This window comes from Heloderma suspectum, chromosome 3 (genome assembly GCF_057233095.1).
Source record: "Heloderma suspectum isolate Gila_16-S chromosome 3, 16-S_ref, whole genome shotgun sequence".
Classification (NCBI taxonomy): domain Eukaryota; kingdom Metazoa; phylum Chordata; class Lepidosauria; order Squamata; family Helodermatidae; genus Heloderma; species Heloderma suspectum.
The window spans coordinates 179,210,738-179,230,605 of record NC_139460.1 but is presented as its reverse complement, the minus strand read 5'-3'; the positions used below and the strand labels follow the sequence as shown (position 1 = coordinate 179,230,605).

The window sequence follows — 19,868 nt, the reverse complement described above, 5'->3', positions numbered from 1 at the left end:
AGTGTGCACAAGTCTCCTGTTTTTCATTGTACAATAATTGCTCGGACAGCCCACAGCTTCCCACACTTCAATTAAAGCCCAGAGGAAAACATCATGAGGTAATTCCTCCTATAGGGCTTTTGCAGATCAGGAAGAGCAGGCAGCCTGGGAGGCTGCAGAGCAAAGGAGAGATGTGTACTAGAAAGGAAGAAAAACAGAAAGCATCCTTGGCCACCTCACAGTGATTAGGTAAGCTCAAAAACGTGACCAAAATAAGTTATAAAATGCTGTGAGAATGAGGCAGAAAAATGGAAGCCTCTTTCATGGGGGAAAAAACTTTCTGGAAGTGTTGTCTCCTCCCGAAGTGGTTACTACACACCCTTTCTCCTGACAGTTTGAACGGAGTGCTTCTCAATACCATTTTAGCTTCCCGAGGGGGTGGGGTGTGTGCCCGTATGTAAAACATTTAAAAAGAGCGCCTGGAGCACAGGGCAAGTGCATAGTTGTCTTTCTTCTGAGGAATCATAGTTACAATGGGGCTGCGAATCCTTACTTTTTCTGGTCAGGTTCACAACCTGGCTAAGAAATTTACCTACTGGCTTTTCTAGTTAATTTCACATTCACCCCTTGATTTTTCTAGTCACCGTTTCTGGTCAGCCAGGCTAGAAAACCATAGAAATTTGTTTCATCCCCAGTGTCGTCAGGCCCCCAGCCCCAATGGGGGCAATTTTTCTACAGATTGTTCACCTTGTAGGAAGGCAATAAACAATCTGGGCAGGTGGTCCTTCTCCAGGTACAAGTATATGTTAAATCCAGGTTGTGCGTGTGCGCACGTGTGCGGTACTGCTTCTCTTGATCTTTGTGTGTGTGTCTCCACTGTACTGTAGCACATAGAGAGGTATACCCCACTTCTCCTGACACTTGAAGGGGTGGGGACAGTAGGGAGGCAGCAAGCTGGCATGACATCTTTCCAAGCCCTCAGATTGGACTGGGAATGTTTTCCAGGTGTTCCCGGTTTTTCTGGGACACCCAGAAAAATCCTGAGCAAGTCCAAGGAGAGCCTTGGAAGGCTCACCCACATCTAGCCAATATTAACGGATGTTATTGTCATATGGACAGTGGTGCAGCTAGAGGTGATCTTCTGGATGGAAATCCAGGGCCCTGTAGCCCAGGGGTCCCCCAAATGACCATGCAGAAAGCAGGAGGGAATGGAGGCAAACATGCCTGGAATCAGTAACTGGGTCAGCATGGGCATGTTGGGGCTGGATCTGTTCACTGCAGCATCCTTTATTTCTTATTTTAAAGAACACCTAATAGTCAGGGGCCGGTTGGCTGGGCATACACATTGGTACAGATGCTCATTTTAATATTTTTATTTTTAAAATATGTTAACCTCTTTGACAACAATCCTTATTTCCAAGTAAATGCGTTTAGCATCAGGACAACAGACAACGCTGTGATTTAAAACGTGAAACTGCACATGCTCAGAATATTTTTTATCTATCTATCTATCTATCTATCTATCTAAGGGTTTGCAAACAGGTTTTTTATTCATTTGCTCACTCTAACCTATCAGGAATGTAGAAGGCACAATCATAAAGTATGGAAAGGCTGGGGGCAGAGAAACGTTGTGTACTTCACTACTAAATATACACAACTGTCTAAAGCACCCCACCCCCCACCCCCACCCCCATCCCTCTGGCAAGACCATTAACTCCAGGGTCTAGAATTACCTGGCTGCACTACTGCATACTTTAGCAGGACATGGTACTAGAGGAAATTGATGTTTTAAGTGTAAATTTGTTTATCTAACCGAAGGAGGATTGCTCCATACATTTACCTAATCCCATTTTAAGGTCTTCTGTTTCCAAATGCTTTCAAATAATGTCCAATGTGAGTTTCCTATAGCACAATATATTCAAAACAGTGTAAGAAGCACAACATAACAGCAGAGCCCAGCTGGCTCTCACCTGGCTTCTATGTAGGCCAGCACCCTGTTTCCAGCAGAGGCCAACCAGTTACTTTTGGGAAGGCTGCAGCAGAGCATGAAGACTTCCCCTGCTATCTCCCATTAGCAACTGGTATTTAGAGGACGACTGGCTCAAAATCTGGGGGCTGTTTTTCACTATTATGGCTAATCCTCATTGACAGAGCTGCCCTCCACACAGTCGTCTAATCCCATTTCAAGGTCTGCAGCCACTATGTCTTGTGTCAGCCTTCTAGAACCAGTGGTGCTGCTAACGTAATGGACACAAGGGGGAGGGCTGCCACAAGTAATACGCTTGCGGGGGGGAGGCTGTTCCTGCCTTCCCTTGAAAATGAAACAAGGCACCTGCCATACCCCAGTGCTACTACATAAACGGAGTGCAGAGGAGCGCACACGTTTTCAGAAAAAAGGAAATTACATAATAAGAATAGTTGGCTGGAATGGTTGGGCATTGCTTCAAGCTAGAGGTAGCCTTGTACTAATGTTTTGTTTCTTTGTTAAGGACTTGTGTTACAGCAGATAAGTGCACACCTTTCATCATACTAAAAAACTTCTTTTCAACCTCTAGAACAGTTCCAAAACTTTACTGGAATATGTGTGTAGACAGCGTATGTTATTATCACCGGTGATGTCACACTGCTGCGAGTGTGATGTTGCAGTAATTACCCAATAATTACTTATGACAGTCATACACACTTCTGCTCCATAGATCTGGCTGCGCTCCTCAGGTCACTTTGGGTTTTTCAAGGAAAGGCTTGAGGCATAAAAAGCCAACTCCCAACCCCCCAAACTTTCCAAACTGGCACACCATCAATTATCTCACTCTTTTAATTTCATTAGAAATTTATGTACAGTGTTTGATTTCCAAGAATATAGCTGGTTGGAGCTCACATAATGATGGCATTTTTTTCCTGAAAAATACAGTAGAAATCACTGCAAATCTCTATCAGAAGGTTCTAATTAAATCTAGCAGAAAATGAATGGAAACAACTCAACGTATGCATGCACAAATGCGCGCGCACACACACACACACTGCAACTGGACAACTGCAGGCCTAATTATGAGAAGTCATGTGTCGAGATAAATGATGCCGTTCCCGAAAAAGTTCCTGGCAGACAGGACAGGTTAGTTTTTCCTCCCGCCTCCTTTTGCCTTGGGACTCTGGTGAAGCACCCTCCTTTTTGTGATGGGAGCGCATGTGGAACACAAGGTCAGATGTCAAGCGAAAGGAAAGGTTACATTTTGCACACCAGTTCTGGGCTGCCACGCCAAAGGAGGTGAAGGTGGGAGGCAACAGAGTCAAGGAAGCAGAGGAAGAGTTTGAGGTGGAAGTGGGTGTGGTCTGCATTTGCTCTCCGGTCTGAATGGGCCATAGTCCTGAAGTATATGGGAAAGGGTTGCTCTGAACACGGCTGGTCTGCAGGAATCGGGAGCCATTCAAATCACTCGCAAGGAACCTGGAAGTCAGAAGGCTGTTGCATCGCATGATATCAGTGGCACAGATACATCCTGACAGCTTCCCTGGGTCTTTCACTGAATCATTCAGATAATGAGAGGCACTCACTGTTCTTCTGTCTACCAGGCATTTTGCTGGCTTGCTGAAAGCACTTTTTGGCTCCCCAGCAGCTCTGGTGGGCCACACCAAGGAGAATGCACTGCTCGATGAACATTGAACTATATCTTTGCCAAAGCGAGCCTCTCCTCTTCCTTGTTCCAACTCTTTGGCGTTCTCAGTTTTCAGCTTCTCCTTCATCTGCCTCACTTCGGTGAACGCACTCTCCTTCTGCGGCACAGTACCCTTCTTAATTATTTGTTTCCCTGTACTGAACCTCCAGAAAGGTCCCCCTAACACATGCTGAGCAGCTCCTTCATCCCTAGTCCCACTGTACTGTTCTTCATGGAGGCAACTGGTTTTCTCCAGCAACACATTTTTCCCGCCCTGGTTGTTTTCCATCTCATCACAGTTCATTCTACTCTCCCCATGGAGATCATCTTTCCAAGTGGCTATTTTGAGCTCCAGGTCCCTAGCCAGACTGTGAAAATTTGTGGATTGTCCCACTAACCTGCTTTTCACCATCTTTGGGGCAGAAAAGTTTCTCCAGAGCTGGGCACTATTCTCCAGGGAGCAGAGGAAGCGGGCATGAGAAAGATAGGAGTGCTCACATTTGAAAACTTGCTTGCAGTTTGGGCAATCCAGCTCTAGGAAGAAAGAAAACTGATATTTAGCAGCAACTGAACAATGTTTGGGGACAGGTGGGGGCAGGAAGAGGTGCTGGCATGTAGCGAACAAGTCATAAGAACATAAGAAGAGCCCTGCTGGTTAGACCAAAGATCTGTCTATGTAGTCCCATATTCTGTTCACAAAGCGGCCACCCAGGTGTCTCCAAGAAGCATCTCTACCAGCAGGGCACAAAGACAATAGCCCTCCCCCGGTGTTGCAGGGGCAACTAGTTTTCAGTGACATACTGTCTCTTCACAGGATGCAGCTGCCATTTAGTTGTCATGTTTAACAGCTATGGATAGACCTATCCTCCATGAATTCATCCACAAACTGAAGCTTAATTGAGACAAAACACAAGTGCTTTTGGTCTGTGGAAAAGCAGATCAGGGAATAGGGATTCAACCTGTGCTGGATGGAGGAATGGTTCTATTTACTCCCTTTTTACAATGTATGAGTTTCTTTCATGTCCCCTTTGTCATATTTTTTTCTAAACGTAAAAGGTCCACCTTTTCTCATAAGAAGGTTGCTCCAATCCTTTCATAATTTTCATTTCTGTTTTCTGCACCTTTTCTAGCTCTATGGCACCCTTTTTGAGACAGTGTGACCAGAATTCCAATATGGATTCCACAGTATTCCAAATGTGGCAGCATCACAGATTTGTATGAAGACATTATGCTACTGGCCCTCCTACTCCTTTCTTAATAATCCTAGTTTTACCACCACTGCTTGCTGAGTTGACTTTTTCATTTATAATCCAAGATCTCATTCCCATCAATGTATATGTGAAGTCAGGAATTTTGCCCCAATGGCAGCACTTTATACTTAATTACGCTGAAACTTTTCTGTTGCGCCTCCCCTCAGTTTGGAGAGATCCTTTGGGGAGCTCCTTACATTTTGTGTGGATTTTCACCATCCAGAATAATTTGATATCATCTGCAAACTCAGCTATTTCACTGCTCACCCCCAAGACCAAATCATTTATGAATGAGTTAAATACTACTGGTCCAAATATATATCTTCAGGAGGGAATCCATTGTGAAAACTGTCCATTTCTTTTTGTTTAATTACTATTCGATCCATAAAAGGACCTCTTAACCCATGACTCCTAAATTTACGCAGGAGCCTTTGGTGAGAGATTTTGTCAAAGGATTTTTGGAAGTCTAAGGTTGCAATCCTAAGGATCAGCCTTCTTCAACCCAGTGCTCTCCAGATGTGATGGACTGCGACTGCCATCATCCTCAGTCATCTTGGCCGTTAGCTTGCTGTCTGGAGAGGATGGGTATTGCAGGCCAACACATCTGGAAGAAATCAGGTTAGGACAGGCTGCTGGTTACAGAATGAACTCAGCGGGGCTTACTTCTGACTAGAAATGTGTAGGATTATACTATAAGTAGTATATAATGTCTACTTTATCACCCCTATCCACAAGCTTTTGACAGTCTCTGATAACTCCAAACATTGGGTATATACTTTCATAAAGCTCTCAAGTGGTCTTTGCAGAGAGATAGGGCTAGAGCAACAGCTAACAACACAGCTGCTGCAATAAGAAGGTTCTATTATACCAAAGGGGGTCAATTTGTCCCTGCTGCATTTCAAGTGTTTAAGGCTAAGTCACTTATGCAATTGACGTATGGCATTGCAATCTAGATCAAATCAAAGCTGTTAATTTTTCAATAGAATCTGATCAGGCAGCTTTCATACGCTCCATCCTTGGTCTTACAAAATGCGTGGCAACCCCTGCTCTCTTGTTGGAAACTGGCCTACAGACAATCACCTCAAAAGCTTGGATTAGCGCATTATATTTTTGAATCTGTTTGTATGGCCTGGATCTTTAGGTTATTTATATATAAGATACTCAATGACCCTTACGTCTCTGAGTGGATGAAATTGCTCTGGAATAAGATCAATTCTCTGGGCTTATGCCCAGAGTCTGTACTAGTGATGGAAGCTAAGCAGGCCAGAGCTCTGCTGTCTCAAAGGGTCAGGCATTATGATCTACAAGCTTTAAGTTCTGCAGCGGATAGAATTTGCTCTCCTCTGTTATTGGGTGCAAATCTGAGTTATGGGATGGTAGAAGAGAAATATTTCTCAATCCTTAACATTCCCAAGTATCGGCGTGCACTTACTTTGGCAAGATTTCATGTCTTACCCTCTGCTCTGTTACAAGGGAGGTTTCAGAAATCTAGTCTTTTCGATCGTATATGCCCATGTGGAAGGAATGAAATCGAATCAGTTGTTCATGTCTTACTTTGCTGCTCCTTTTATATAGAGATTAGAGAGAAATTACTGTCTGATACTAGATCAGATATGAATGTACTTCTCTACTGTTTTAGGACAACAGAGGACAGGGATACAATCGAGGCTTTTGCTAAATTCTTCTTGAATGCTATGAGAATAAGACCTCTTCAGAACTCATTTTACTGTATATTTCCCGAATGTGTTTGTGGATTCTTTGTATTTTTGTATGTTCAAAGTCTGGTCAGTGGCCATAATAAAGACGATGATGATAACTCCAAATGTTTGGGAAGGAAGCACTTCCCTTTGCAGAAGGCTCATTCTTCCTCAGCAGGGCTTATTCTTCTATATGCTTAATAATTATATCTTTAATAATGCTTTCAATCAATTTACTCAGAACAGATGTTAAGTTCACTGATCTATAATCCCTACCATCCCCCACTCCTGGATCCTTTTTGAGAAATCAGCATTATGTTGGCTACTTTCCGATCCTCTAGTAAAGAGGCTGATTTTAGTTACAAGTTGCAGGTTTTTGTTAGGAGATCAGCAATTTCACACTTGAGTTCATAAAGAACTCTCAGGTGTATGCCACCCAGACACAATGACATTAATTTTTAATTTGTCAATTAGCCCTAGAACTTCATCTCTTGCCAGTTCTTCAAATGTCCTCCCTGAAAATTTGGTTCTGGCATAGGTATCTGTGTAACATCTTCCACAGTGAAGACCAAGGCAAAGTAACTTTTTCTTAGCCATGGGAATAATAGGAACCTATCCGATAGGAATGTGGCATGATAAAAATGATAGATTCTTGCAAAACACTACGAACATGTATAAGGAACTCTTATAAAGAGTTATAGAAAGTGTTAATAATAACACATGCGTCCACAGCTTACTGGTAGAATGCACAATGTGCCATCATTTTGGTCCCACACACAGTATGTCCGGCCGTCCGGCCGAAGTGCTAGGAAAGACCACAGAGTGAACTCCTGGGAAGCTAGATTTTCAGATTATGGCCTTCTCTAAACCTGAAGCTCTGGAATAGGGAGGCTATTCACAGGACTCAGTATGCCAACTCCTTTTTCTATGTTAAGCCTGACTGTGAGCATTTCCATACCAGTGATTTATTGCACGTTCATGATTGACCACTCATGGAAACTGAGGGTCCTTTACAAAACATATTCAACCTCCAGGAAGTCTCCCACACTTCCCCCCCTTTATCCCACTTTCAAAAGGACTGGAGATAAAGCGATAAGGGATGTTAATGCGATATACTGGCAGCACCATCTAGTGGCTGTACAATGAAACATACAGAATTTACTGAGAGAGGAAGTCTTTGATTCAAAGCCCATGTCTGCCCGTGTAAAGGAGCTGATCTATCCCACAAAGAATCTGGAGGCAGAAGCTCTGGTGAACTATGGGCTAAAAAAAAGCTGTTGTGGTGAAGCCCTGTTTCTTTTGGTGCATCTGATGAAGTGGACTCTAGTCCATGAACGCTTATGTCATAATAAGCTCTTCAAGGTGACACAACAATTTCCTTACTATGACTTTTAAGCAATTGTGTATCTCCTAACTTCATAGAAGTTAGAAAATGGTCTATGGGAACAGATTTACAAACACACCAAGATGTTCAGAGTCCAAGGGCTATGGCAAAGTCACAGCTCAAGAAACAGTGAGCACATTTACCCACTACCTAATTTACGCTCATGTGAAAAGAGCAACTCAGGTTCCTAGCAATGAACAAAGTGAGTAGCTACTCCTGTTCTACCGATTTCTATAGAGATCTGGATCTTTTATTTGCCCTCCTTTGCAAGTTCAACTTCCAATATGACAAATGCTAGGAATAGAAAGCATGTCCTACTGTGTCTGTCTTTCTGTTTAGGAAGAGAAAGGTTGTGCTCCCAGACAAAACGTTAGTACCTGCAAGCTCCCCATGAGCATCAGTGGTAAGCCTGGGCCGCCTATAAGGAGAAGGTAATTGCTCAGAGCTAAGACCTGAGTGAGCAACCCCCACATTTCCGAAATATTGGCCAGCTCCCAGAAATACCTGCACAAACCAGCAGACAAATTAGCGAAACTGCTGGCCTTCTATACTCACCACTCTGGAGCCTCCTGCTGGCTTTAATCTCACTGAATCCCAGAAGCCTGGAAAGCTCCTCATCATACCAAACCAGGAGTTCCTCATTTCTGTGTATTTTCCTTGTAGGACGATAGTACAACTGGCTATTCTTTAAGTGGGCTTCTAGGTTCTGCTCTTTCTTGTTGGCAGCTGCTTGAACCAACCTCATCCAGGGAAAGCCACCAGGGTTCTGTGCTGAGGTAGCATCTACCTATTCAACAAAAAAGCAGAGATATGTCAGAAGATTTTGCTTGTGTTTTATTTGCAAAGCCTGTTCTGTGTGAGCTCTAGCATATTGAGATGCCCATAATGGTGATAAACATTATCTTCCCACAAGCCTCAAATCCAACGCAGAAGATGAAAAGAGCAAGATTTCACCCTTGGGGATGCTGCCCATCCCCAACTCTTTTACTCTCATTCTCAAAAACTTCTACAAATATTGAGGGAGGGCAGGCTACAAGATGCCCTACTTCTAAAAAAAATAATTCAGTCTCGATGTAGATTACCCAATTACCCAATGACTACCCTGTCTTCTACCTTCCTCTTGGGAGGAAGGTTCTGAGTGAGTGAATGGTTGTCCCGCACTACATACAGAGACCATGAACCTCCTAGATCTTGGCTTTAGCCTTGGAAAGACTTCAAGAATGCGTTTCTGGATTTGGTCAGTCATCTCCACCTTGAGATAAATAGGGAAAATTTCACCCTATTCATCTTGTTAGACATTTTGTGGCCTTTATTATGGTTTACTACAGGGGTAGGCAACCTGGTGCCTCCCAGATATTTTGAGCTACAACTCAGCCCCAGCCAGCATGGCCAATGGTCAGGGATTATGGAAACTGCAGTCCAAAACATTGGAGGGCACCAGGTTGTCTGCCCCTGGTTTACTATGAGGGATTGTTGGCCCAACTGTGAGACTTTGCTGAGGTATATGGGCTACTCCGTTGTGGAACCCTGGTTGTGGAATGCCCTCCCCAGAGAGGCTCACCTGGCATCTATGCTATAATCTTTTTTGGCACCAGGTGAAGACCTTATTTTCCAAGGCATTTAGTTTTTTAGTTTCTCTTGTTCTGAAGTCTATTACTGTATTTTTAAATATTTACATTGCTGCTAGTTTTTACTTTGGTTTTATATTGTCATTTTCAACTTTTTAAAGTTTTATATTAAGTTTTATTGTACTGTATTACGGTTTTTACGGTTTTAATTGTTGTGAACTGCCCAGAGAGCTTCAGCAATTAGGTTGTATAGAAATGTAATAAATAGATAGATAGATAGATAGATAGATAGAACTCATTCCTGGCTGGGAGGTCCCCCAAAGCTGTGATGAGGAGATACACATTACTTCCTCGTGACTTTTCCTCTGCTTCCCCATAGGGATCCATCCTGTTCCCTGACCATGTACATGATATGGTGGTAATTAGAAGGTACGGTGCCAGGTGCCATAACTATGCTGGATGACAGAAATCAATTGATGTTTTAATTTTTTTTATTTATAAAATTAGCTCCGAATCGCCTTTTGTCCCAGAAAGGCAACTTACAATGTAAAAAATTTAAAACATCCTAATACAACAAAATTAATAATAGGAGAAATACAAATTTTTAAAGATTGGAATGGCACAAATACATTTAAAATCACTCAAAAGCCATCCAGAACAAAGAATTTTTAACAGCTTGCCTAAAACTAAGCAAAGGCACAATCTAACCTTCTTTGGAAGAGAGTTCTATAGCCAGGATGCCATCACAGAGAAGACAGTGAACTGTGTTCTCACTAGCTTTTCTAGGTGGTGGGACATACAGAAGTGTCTCTGAAACAGATCTTTAACTATGGGCATGTTCATATGGTCCCAAAGCATTCAGGGCTTTTATAAGTAAGGGCCAGCACCTTGAATTGCACCTGTAAACAACCTGGCAAACAGTGCAGGAGATGCAAGACCAGTGTAATATGGCCGACAAAGTATGTGCCAGAAAACAATCTGGCCACCGCATTTTGCACTAGCTGCAGTTTCTGAACACTTTGGAAGGGAAGCCCCAGGTACACCGCATTGCAAGAGTCTACGTGGGAGGTGATTTGGGCTTACAGCACTGTGGCCAGAGCTGCCTTCTCCAGGAGGGAGCACAACCGGTGCACCAGTCAAAGTAGGGCAAAGGTACTCCTGGCCCAAGCAGCCAACTAGCCATCCAGGAGCAATGCCAGATCCAGAAGCAGCCCCGAACTGCAAATCTGATCCTTTGGAGGAAGGCCAACCCCAGCCAGAACAGCCTGTACCCTTACTCCCAGATTGGCTTGTCTGCTGGCCAACAGTGCCTCTAGATACCCAAGATACTCTGAATAATCTCCTACCTTAATTACATAATGAACGTTTCTTCTCTCTGAGCACTTGAGTGCAATAAAAGCTACAGTGTCCAACTGTGTGTCCTGGAGAAGACATGGACCCAAAATGGCTTCCTCTGGGATTTCTTGAGTGGTATGAACAGTTGCTAATACATCTGGGAAATGGTGATACAGAAGTTTGCTGTCACTCATCCTGAATTCTTTAGGCAAAAGTGCAAGTTCCATTGCAAAACTGTAAGGAGCAAAGAATTAAAATGACTCCATTAAAATGACTCCACATCTTCAGTAAGAATACTCCCAGTGTGGCAATTAAAATATATTTAAAGACAATTTAATAATAAAATTAAAACAATCCTGTAACTTATTTTTATTTATGTATTTAGGGTTTTACCCACCCTTCAATTCCCAGGGCAGCTTATGAAAAAAACAAAAATACAATAATACTATATACTAAAAACAGAAAGCCAGGTAGAGATAAAACAGCAGTAGAGATAAAACAGATTAGATTTTAAAGCATGGAAAAATTAAACCTCTTCACCTGTTCCTGAAATTAAAGTTGGGCTGGATATACCTCTCCATTCTTGCAGGACCATTTGTCCCTGCAAGTCTGTGGGGGAGGGGTGGGGGAAATTTGTTGAATTTGGGGGAATGGGATGAATTCTTACAATTTGGGACAAGGGGCTTATCATTCCAAGAGTTTCTCTCTCCTTTTTTCTTAAAACAAGTGTCAGCAAAATGTGTGTTATATGTTAAGGTGGGGGGAAGCTTATTTGGAATGGTCAGGGCACCACTACTGAAAAGGCCCTTTCCCCAATAGACACCCACTGCACCTCAGACAGCAGGGCTACCTGGATATGAGCCTCTGCTGAAGATCTTAATACACAGACAAGCACGTACGCAGGCAGGCAGTCCTTCAGATACACTGGTCCCAAACTGTGAAGGGCTTTTAAAGCCCAAGAACAGCACTTTGCATTGAGCCCAGAAATGGGCTAGGAGCCTGTGCAGTTAAAGTGCGGGAATACTACCATCGTACTGCCAGGTCCCTGTTAGTGCTATAGCTGCATTCTGTACTAACCAGTTTCTGGACCATCTTCAAAAGGCAAGCGTAAGTAGAACCTGCTCTCTTTTAAGATCATCTTCAGGGGCCCTACTCACATCACAACCTGCCACTAAGATAAGTAAAGTTGGTGGACGCTAGAGAGAGGGCCTTCTCTGTAATGGCCCCTACCTTGTAGAATTCACTCCCAAGAGAGATATGGCTGGATCCCTCTGTGGCTGCTTTTTAAGAGGACTTTAAAAACATACTGTCTTTGGCTTTTAACTGAAAAGATTTGCTGTTATAAATTTGAACTGTATTATATTGTATTTTACTATATTTGATTTTAACTGGCTTATATTAAAATTGTTTAAATTTAAGGTGGTTTTAAAATTTGTTGATATTGAATGTTACTGTTTTATATTTTACTGCCTTAGGAATACTACAATCTTGAAAGGCAGGTAAGAAATACATTTAATAAATCCTCATCGTGATGCGTAGAATCCAATAAGAGCCACAGTGACATTTTGTAAATCAACAACATTGGTTTGTTGACTAACACCAGTGAAAAAAATAACTGATTGGCAATTGTGACTTGAGACTAATGTTTATGATTGCAACTGAAGTTGGTAAAAGGCACTCCTGGCTACTGCTACCACCGGCACTTCCATATTCAACAAGAAGTCTAGAAGGACCCCCAAACTACAGACTTGGTCCCTTCAACAACTGCCTGCTATGGTAAAGAAAAGAAGAAGGTATTTGCTGTGTCATATGAAAATGGAGGGTTTCCTGATGCTTTAACTAACTGATCTTGGGAAAGGCTTCACATAAGAGAATCAACCTATCCTATGCTTGAAAAATGTGCATGTCATCTGTCTGGCAGGCTTCATCACCAAATGTTAATGATGCCCAATACAGGATGTACTTCATAGCATTGTCCTCATCTGTTGAGCAGAACATGCCACCAATACATGAGGATCCACACCAGTACAGCAAAAGATCAAGCTGCTATAATGAAGTGCTCTTGGTATTCTTACCATATATTTTATTTAAAACATTTATATCCTGCCTTCCCTTTAAAATGTTCAAGGTGACTAACAACAATAAGTTAAAAACAAATCAAACCTAAACGACTAAAGAAAGAATGGTATATAGCCGTCACTTGCGAATAGAGTTATATTTGTATATTTGGTCTGCTTTTACTGACGTTTATGTGTAATCTATACCCTTTTCCTTTTTTTCTAGAATATTGTATTATTTGAAACTGAGGACATTAAAGCTATACTTCCAATTTTTTGTTTTCTTTCTGTTTGTTTTGTTGAAACTCACAATAAAAAATTGATTAATTTAAAAAAAAACCCACCTAAATGACTAAAAACAGCAGAAAAAGATAGAAGGCAGCCATTAAAACAAGCAGACATCCTCCAGTGATAAAAACAGTTCAGTGCAGAAACTTAAAATACAACGCAGTGCAGGACTTAAAAACCATTCATATTCCCAACGTCCTCTTAAGTAAGGAAGGTTTTAGCCATCCAGTAGAAGGCCATTAATGAGGAGGTGAAATGAGCCTCCCTTGGGAGGGAGGTCCAGAGCATGGGCATGGCTCCTGAAGAGGCCCCCTCCCTACTCCTGGGGATGCTGGGACAGAAAAAATGACTTCTCATAAAGATCTTCATCTGGGCTGGGACTTGGGAGACCCATATTCTAGTCCCGACTCGGCCATGAAGCTCACCAGGTGACTTTGGGCCAGTCACCAACTCTCAGCCTAACCTACCTCACAGGGTTGTTGCGAGGACAAATGGAGAGGAGGAGGATCATGCATGCCCCCTCGGGCTCCTTGGAGGAAAGGTGGGATGTAAATGTAACAAATAAATAAACCGGTGGGCAAGCTCTTATAGGAGTAAGCAGCTTTTCAGATCACCGTTTGGGATCAAGTTAAGGTCATCATCAGCACTTTGAATTGGGCCCCCAAACACACCAGAAGCCAGTGCAGTTGTTTTAATATTGGGCCCTCACGGTCCAGTCCATATGCGGCCCCACTCAACAATCTAGCCACCGTATCCTGGACAAATGGTCATTTCCAGATACTCTTAATAGGCAACCCTACGTAGAGCACATTACAGCAGAGCAGATGTGATGTGACTAAGGCTTCTGTTTTGCATGGTGAATGCTCCTTCACTGCGGTTGGCATTTAGAAGACACTCAACACTCTCGCTCCTTTCCATCATTCAGGTGAGGCAGTGGATGTTCTGAACAGGGATCTAGACCCAGTAATAGGCTGGCTAGGGGCCAATAAACTGAAACTCAAACCGGGTAAGAACAAACCAGATAAAATTGACTGAGGAACTAAGTTGTGATAAGGATGCACTTCTAAAGAAGGGGCAGGGAACCCTTTTCAGCCCAAAGGGTGAATTGGCTCTGGGCAAGCACACTGGAGACCACATGCCAGCGGTGGCTGGGTCCAAATCCCAAAGTGGACAGGGCCATCTCATTGCTAGCATGTCGCCCAACATGGTTGCCAGACACTGACATACACTCATATGCCCCTCTCCTGAAAATGTGCCCCCCTCGGCCAACAATTAGACTTTTTAAATGCCCCCACTGGCATCAATGGAAGGTTTTTAAAAGACTGGTTGCAGCACAGGAGTGGGGGGAGGATTTTGAGTGGGTTGCAGCATTAGCGGGGGGGGGGGTTCTAGCCCTTCCCTTCCCTCTGAAAATGGCCCCAGTGCTACAATTAGGCTATTTAAAGCCTCCACTGGTGCCCATGGAGGGTTTTTTTTAAAGTCTGAAACTAACACACGTGTGTGCGCGTGTGTGAGAGAGAGAGAGACAGAGAGAAGGGGAATTCTCTTATCTCCTATCAGTAATCAGAGATTTCCAGCAGGGATTCCCTGCCTGAGGGAGAGGGCCTGGGGAGAAGCCAGCAGGCCAGATGAGAGCCCACACAGGCTGTACCTGGCCCCAGGCACGAGGCTCCTTATCGCTGTCCTAAAGGATCAAGTCTGCAGTTTGTACCGCTCAGTATTCTGGAGATGAACTCCTTCCTCAGGGGCTACCTGCAGTGACAAGGAGTTTTTGACTAGTGCAGGTAGCCCCTGAGGAAAGAGTTCTCCAGAACACCGGGCAGGCTAGCACAAAATAAGCAGGCGTCTCCCTGACTTTGGCTTCCCAAAGCACAAAGCATCGTTAACCAACTTTAGCTGGGGTGCCAGCTGTGGCCCTTTCCTTAGAAAGAAGTGATCTAGCTGGAGTTATGAATGTCCTGGTAATACTGAAGGTAAATTAAAACAATGTACTTTACAAGAAGACTGGTGAAAAACATTTTAGACTGCTGAAAAACTGGTGCAGAACACAGGCACAGGGCAAGGAATGAAACACATCTTGCCAGTACTTTGAGAGATTCACTGGCTACTAGTTTGTTTCTAGACACAATCCAAAGAGCTGCTTCTGAATGATAAAGCTCGGGATCAGGCTAACAGCAAAGGAAGTGCAGTCACTTTGGAATGAATGGAAAATTAAACTATATGGGTTGCTTTTAGTTCCAAGAAAGCATCTGTTCCAAGAAAGCAGAGAGGAATAAATGGGATTCCTCATTCATACCATTCTGAGAAGGTGGTGGCAGGAGCTCAGTTCAGCAGGTGCTTCTGAGGGGCTGCCATTTCCCTCCACAGCATGCCTTGCCTGGATGTTGAATCATTCCAGCTTTCCAGGCCAACCCACCGACCTCACAAAAATAACAAAAATGGCAGCTGACATTGTTTAATGGCAGCCACTATCCCCCCCCCCCAAGAAATTATGCAACATCCTGGGCATTCTGCAGGGGGAAACTGTGGTTGCCAGCAGGAGGGGAGACCAAAGGCATCGGCAAAAAAGTATTTTAAAGAAGACCATTGTAAGTAAAGAAAGAAACTGAGTTAAAACAGATGAGTACTAAAAAAATGGCCCTTTAAAAAACAAAAATGGAGTAATGGCATGGGAAAAAAATTGTCTTGCATACTCCTAGGTATGAAAATGACTCTTATGAAGTTCCCCTATGAAGATGCCCAGTATTAAATCTTCCATGGGGGCCTTCAGAAGCAAGGATAGCTATCAGGGCATAGCCTTCTCTAGTGTTTTACTTGTGGAACTCCCATCCCATATCCATTGGATCGGCACCTAATCTGATGATTTTTAGATGTTAGGATAAAAAAAAAAAACTATGTTTACCTGTGCATTTACTGATATTTAAGGCTACTGATTAACTGGATTTTGTTACTGCTCTGACCTGGTGGTATGTTGTATTGTTTTTAGGATAGATTTTCAAAGGTTAAAACATTATTTTTTTATATACTGTAAGTTGTTTTGACAACTATGGTTGAGAGGTGGGCTATAAATACTGTAAATAAATAATTACCTAGAAGATAAAACACCTTGGAAAGGGACTGCCTTTTTTCTTAAGTTACTCTGTAATGGACCACGTACACTAACTGCACTATACTAATAAACTCTATTAAAATTATCGTTATACAGTTCCCTCTAATGGTAAACTTGAGTAAGGAGTGCCAACAGGATTGGAGCCAAAATCAGGAAGCAGAAGAAGGGCTAAATGTCCCACCTTATAGGCATCTGCCTTGAAACTGCCCTCTCTGCTGCCCCCATGTTCTTGTTATTCAGCACACTTGAGGCTGGGTGTTTTTTTTCTGTTGCTATTTTGAAAAGCTGTTAGTCAAATGCATAGTATCACATGTGTCATAGGGATAACGAATGGCACTAATCAATTCAGTAAACCTAGGTAAAAGAGGTTTACAAAATTTACATTATTTACAAAATATGTACATAAACAAAGAATTTTTGCAAAGGATACTTCATGGTATTTAGCTAACAAAAATGGGTTCTTGTTCTCATTTTGGTAAATTTGGATACACAAAAAGTTAAGAGCGCAATCCTATGGCTAGTCAGCGGCTAGATGGCCATAGGATAGGTCGGTTCCTGGGAACCAACCTCAGAGCCGGTCCCAGAGAACCGACCCCCACCCCCTCCTGCGTCGCCTCGTAGGCTGTGCAGATTGGCCCCACACTCCATGCTTGAAAGAGCAGTGCAGAGCAGCAAAAATGGGACGTTCCCATGGGGTGGGCCAGGGTGGGGAGGTCAGAAATGCCAGTACGACACATCCTACATGTTGTCTAGCCGCTGCTTCCCATGCCCCGAGGTCCTGTGGCTAGACAGCCGATATCGGCTGTCTAGCTGCAAACGCAGGGTGGGGGAAGCGAGGAGGAGATCTGCTCCTCGCCACTCCTCCCACCCTGCACTGGATAGGCGGTCACCCCCGGGCTTGGAAGCAGCCGTGGATACACATAGGATTGCTCCCTCTGCCTCTTTTTCTTTTTTCTGTAAGATCATAGGCCTACCTAGCCAAACTTAATTACATAAACATAGCATAAATGCAGTATATTGCTATAAAGAACTGCAAAGATCCAGGGTTGCTTTTTCCTTAACTGGGTAAAGGTAGAAAGTTTATCAAAACCCCTCCAACAGATGAATTTTCAACTGCACAACACAAGTGCCACATTTTTAATGAACATTTTATTCAAATGTTTCAAATATTACAGGGCAGCTATACTTGTCAATAGTCTCACAAAGAAGAATCTGCCCATTTAAATTTCAAAGTGATATAAACTTATAAAAATAATGTTGGTGTCTGCACCCCCCACTGGATATTTCTTATAAGGAATATAGATTTAATTATGTCATCCACTCCCCCTAACGGAATAAGGATTACTCTCAAAACTTCTTTACTCTAGAATACAGATTTTAAACAAACACATGAAAAGGTAGGTTCCTTTTATATCAGTAGTTTAATAATTATTAATTTGCATTTACAGTTGTTTCAAAACAATTTACAGCACGATGCCACAACCAGAAGCATATCCCACCGAGTTCAGTGGAGCTTACTCCCAGGTAAATGGGTATAAGATTGCAGCCTTAAAGATAACGGACCCCCAAAAGTAACCTACTATATTTTAAATTGAACTGAAGTATGTTTAATATTAATTCTTCCAGTACCGTATCACCTATTCAACGTATTTTGAATCATTTCTGATAGGATAACACTGCAAACCTATCCACGTTTGTTCAGAAGTACGTCTTAATGCGTTCGACACGGCTTATGTCCAGGAAAGTGTAGAATTAAAAGCCCAACAGTGCAATCCTATGCATATTAGAATTAAGTGCCAGTGAATTCAGTCAACGGAACCTACTCCCAGGTATGTATTATACGCCTGCAGCTGGAGGGAGCAATCCCACGTCCCCTAGACCGCGTGTGGGGGATTTCTGGCGCCCGAGCTCCGCGCTCTACGGCAGCGCTCCGCAGCCGGGAGGCGGGAAGCCGCGTTCCCCCCTGCCCCCCCTCGGGGCCCGCGCGGAGAGCCGCGCCAGCTGCCTCTCGGCTGAGCCGCGGACAGGAGTGGTTCCTGGGGGGCGGGGCGAAGACTGGGGCCTAGGCTTTTTCCTCTTGCCGCGCAGCCTCCCCCCCGGAGCCTCCATTAGACAGGCGAAATCGCCCCCTAGCTCAAACGCAGCACGAGGTGCCTCCCTCTCTGCACAGGGCGCTCCCACGCTTCCGAGTTCGGGGGCTTGGCAGTCCCCAGGGCGCAACCCATAGCGCCCTACATATCTTTATTGTATATGAAGCTCGAGACTTTAATTGTCAAGGTTCGACAACAGACAACCATTTATCTTCCAACGAAAATATATCAAGATCCAAACGCTGGCAACATCCAAAGGTAGCGTTTCATTTTACATGATCTGCCAGTTCCTGTAACCCAAGTTCCACACTCCGCCACAGCAATATTTGAAATCCATCTCAAATCCAGAATTCAAGTTTTGAATGTCAACATCTGCGTACCCCAATTTAGTATTCCAACAGCTGACTGCAAAAGCGCCTCAAAACCATGATGGTCAAAGGCTGCGCCCCGCCGCTCCTTTCAAGAGCTGGGGCGGGGGAGGAAAGCCCGCGGGCTGAGGCTGCTTCACGCTGGGCTCGAGCCACTAGCAGCGACCGCCTCGCGGGGCGGCCAGTCCGCCTTTGCGGCCACGGAACGGGCTCGTGGCAACTCGCTGCCAAGACCCGCCGCAGCACCGTGCTTTCTGCAGGGGCTCCAGGATCCGGCCATTCTTGACCGGCGCTTATGTCCCTCAAGAAGTGCCATCGGAAGCGCCCCGTCCTGAATCCAAACCGTTTCCTCTAACAGGTCTAACTCCCCAGCCCACCCCGCAACTCCGCCTTCGACACTGGGCACGATCCAGTCCGAAGTTAAGCGTCTTTAAGCCTGTAATTGTGACCACACGAGTGATGAAGCCCCAATGAACCTAATGAGGTTTACTTCCCGGAAAACAAGCGCTGCGCTTCAGTGCGAGAGGCTGAGCTCATAGGGAGACATCTTCCACTAAAGTCAATGAACTTTGGCTGGATCGAGCCCTGCAGTCCTCTGCGCGCTTACCCGGGGGTATGTCCCGCTTGACTCTCTGGGCCTGACACCCGAGTAGGCGTGCCTGGGATCGGGCTGCACATCACGTGGAAGACACCCGCCCTGGCCCGCCGGACCCCTCGGCTCCCGTGCTCTGGGAGCTTCCCACAGGCGCCCCGCGCCCTCCGCGCCCTCCTCGCGGAAGGCCAGCCGGCGGGAGTTCACCCACAGCAGCTGCCCTCGACGGCCAAGCGAGGACGCCGGCGGCCGCAGCCAAGCGCCGCCTGCCGCTCGCTCGCCCCCGGGCCAGCTCGCCGGCGGCCGCCTGTCCGCCAAGCCGCCCTACCTTCCGCTGCCCCGCGTTCTGTCGAGGGGGAAGCCGCCGCCGCCGCCAACACCGCACCACGCTTCGGGCGGCTGCCGGGGCTCCTGCAGCCGAGGCCCCCTTCCGCTCCGCTCCGCTGCGCCGCCGGCGCCTCGGGGAGGTCCGTCCGTCGGGGCGGGGCTCGGGGCGCT

At 44.7% G+C, this 19,868-nt stretch overlaps 1 protein-coding gene across 5 annotated transcripts; it reads right to left on the bottom strand.

Moving 5' to 3' along the window:
• Window positions 1-1,359: 1,359 nt before the first annotated feature.
• ZNF488 (zinc finger protein 488) lies at window positions 1,360-19,831 on the bottom strand. 5 transcript variants are annotated; one of them, XM_084845088.1, is made up of 5 exons: window positions 19,699-19,831; window positions 16,502-16,674; window positions 10,878-11,100; window positions 8,519-8,750; window positions 1,360-4,166 (listed from the first exon to the last, which is right to left on the bottom strand). In XM_084845088.1, exons 2-5 carry the CDS (start codon window positions 16,543-16,545, stop codon window positions 3,022-3,024), a joined length of 1,644 nt encoding a protein of 547 aa, XP_084701214.1. In that variant the 5' UTR covers window positions 16,546-16,674; window positions 19,699-19,831; the 3' UTR covers window positions 1,360-3,021. The 5 variants fall into 5 exon arrangements, with proteins under 5 accessions (XP_084701214.1, XP_084701215.1, XP_084701216.1 ...); XM_084845089.1 differs by lacking the exon at window positions 16,502-16,674; XM_084845090.1 differs by lacking the exon at window positions 16,502-16,674 and having other exon boundaries at window positions 10,878-11,023.
• Between the last annotated feature and the right edge of the window lie 37 nt (window positions 19,832-19,868).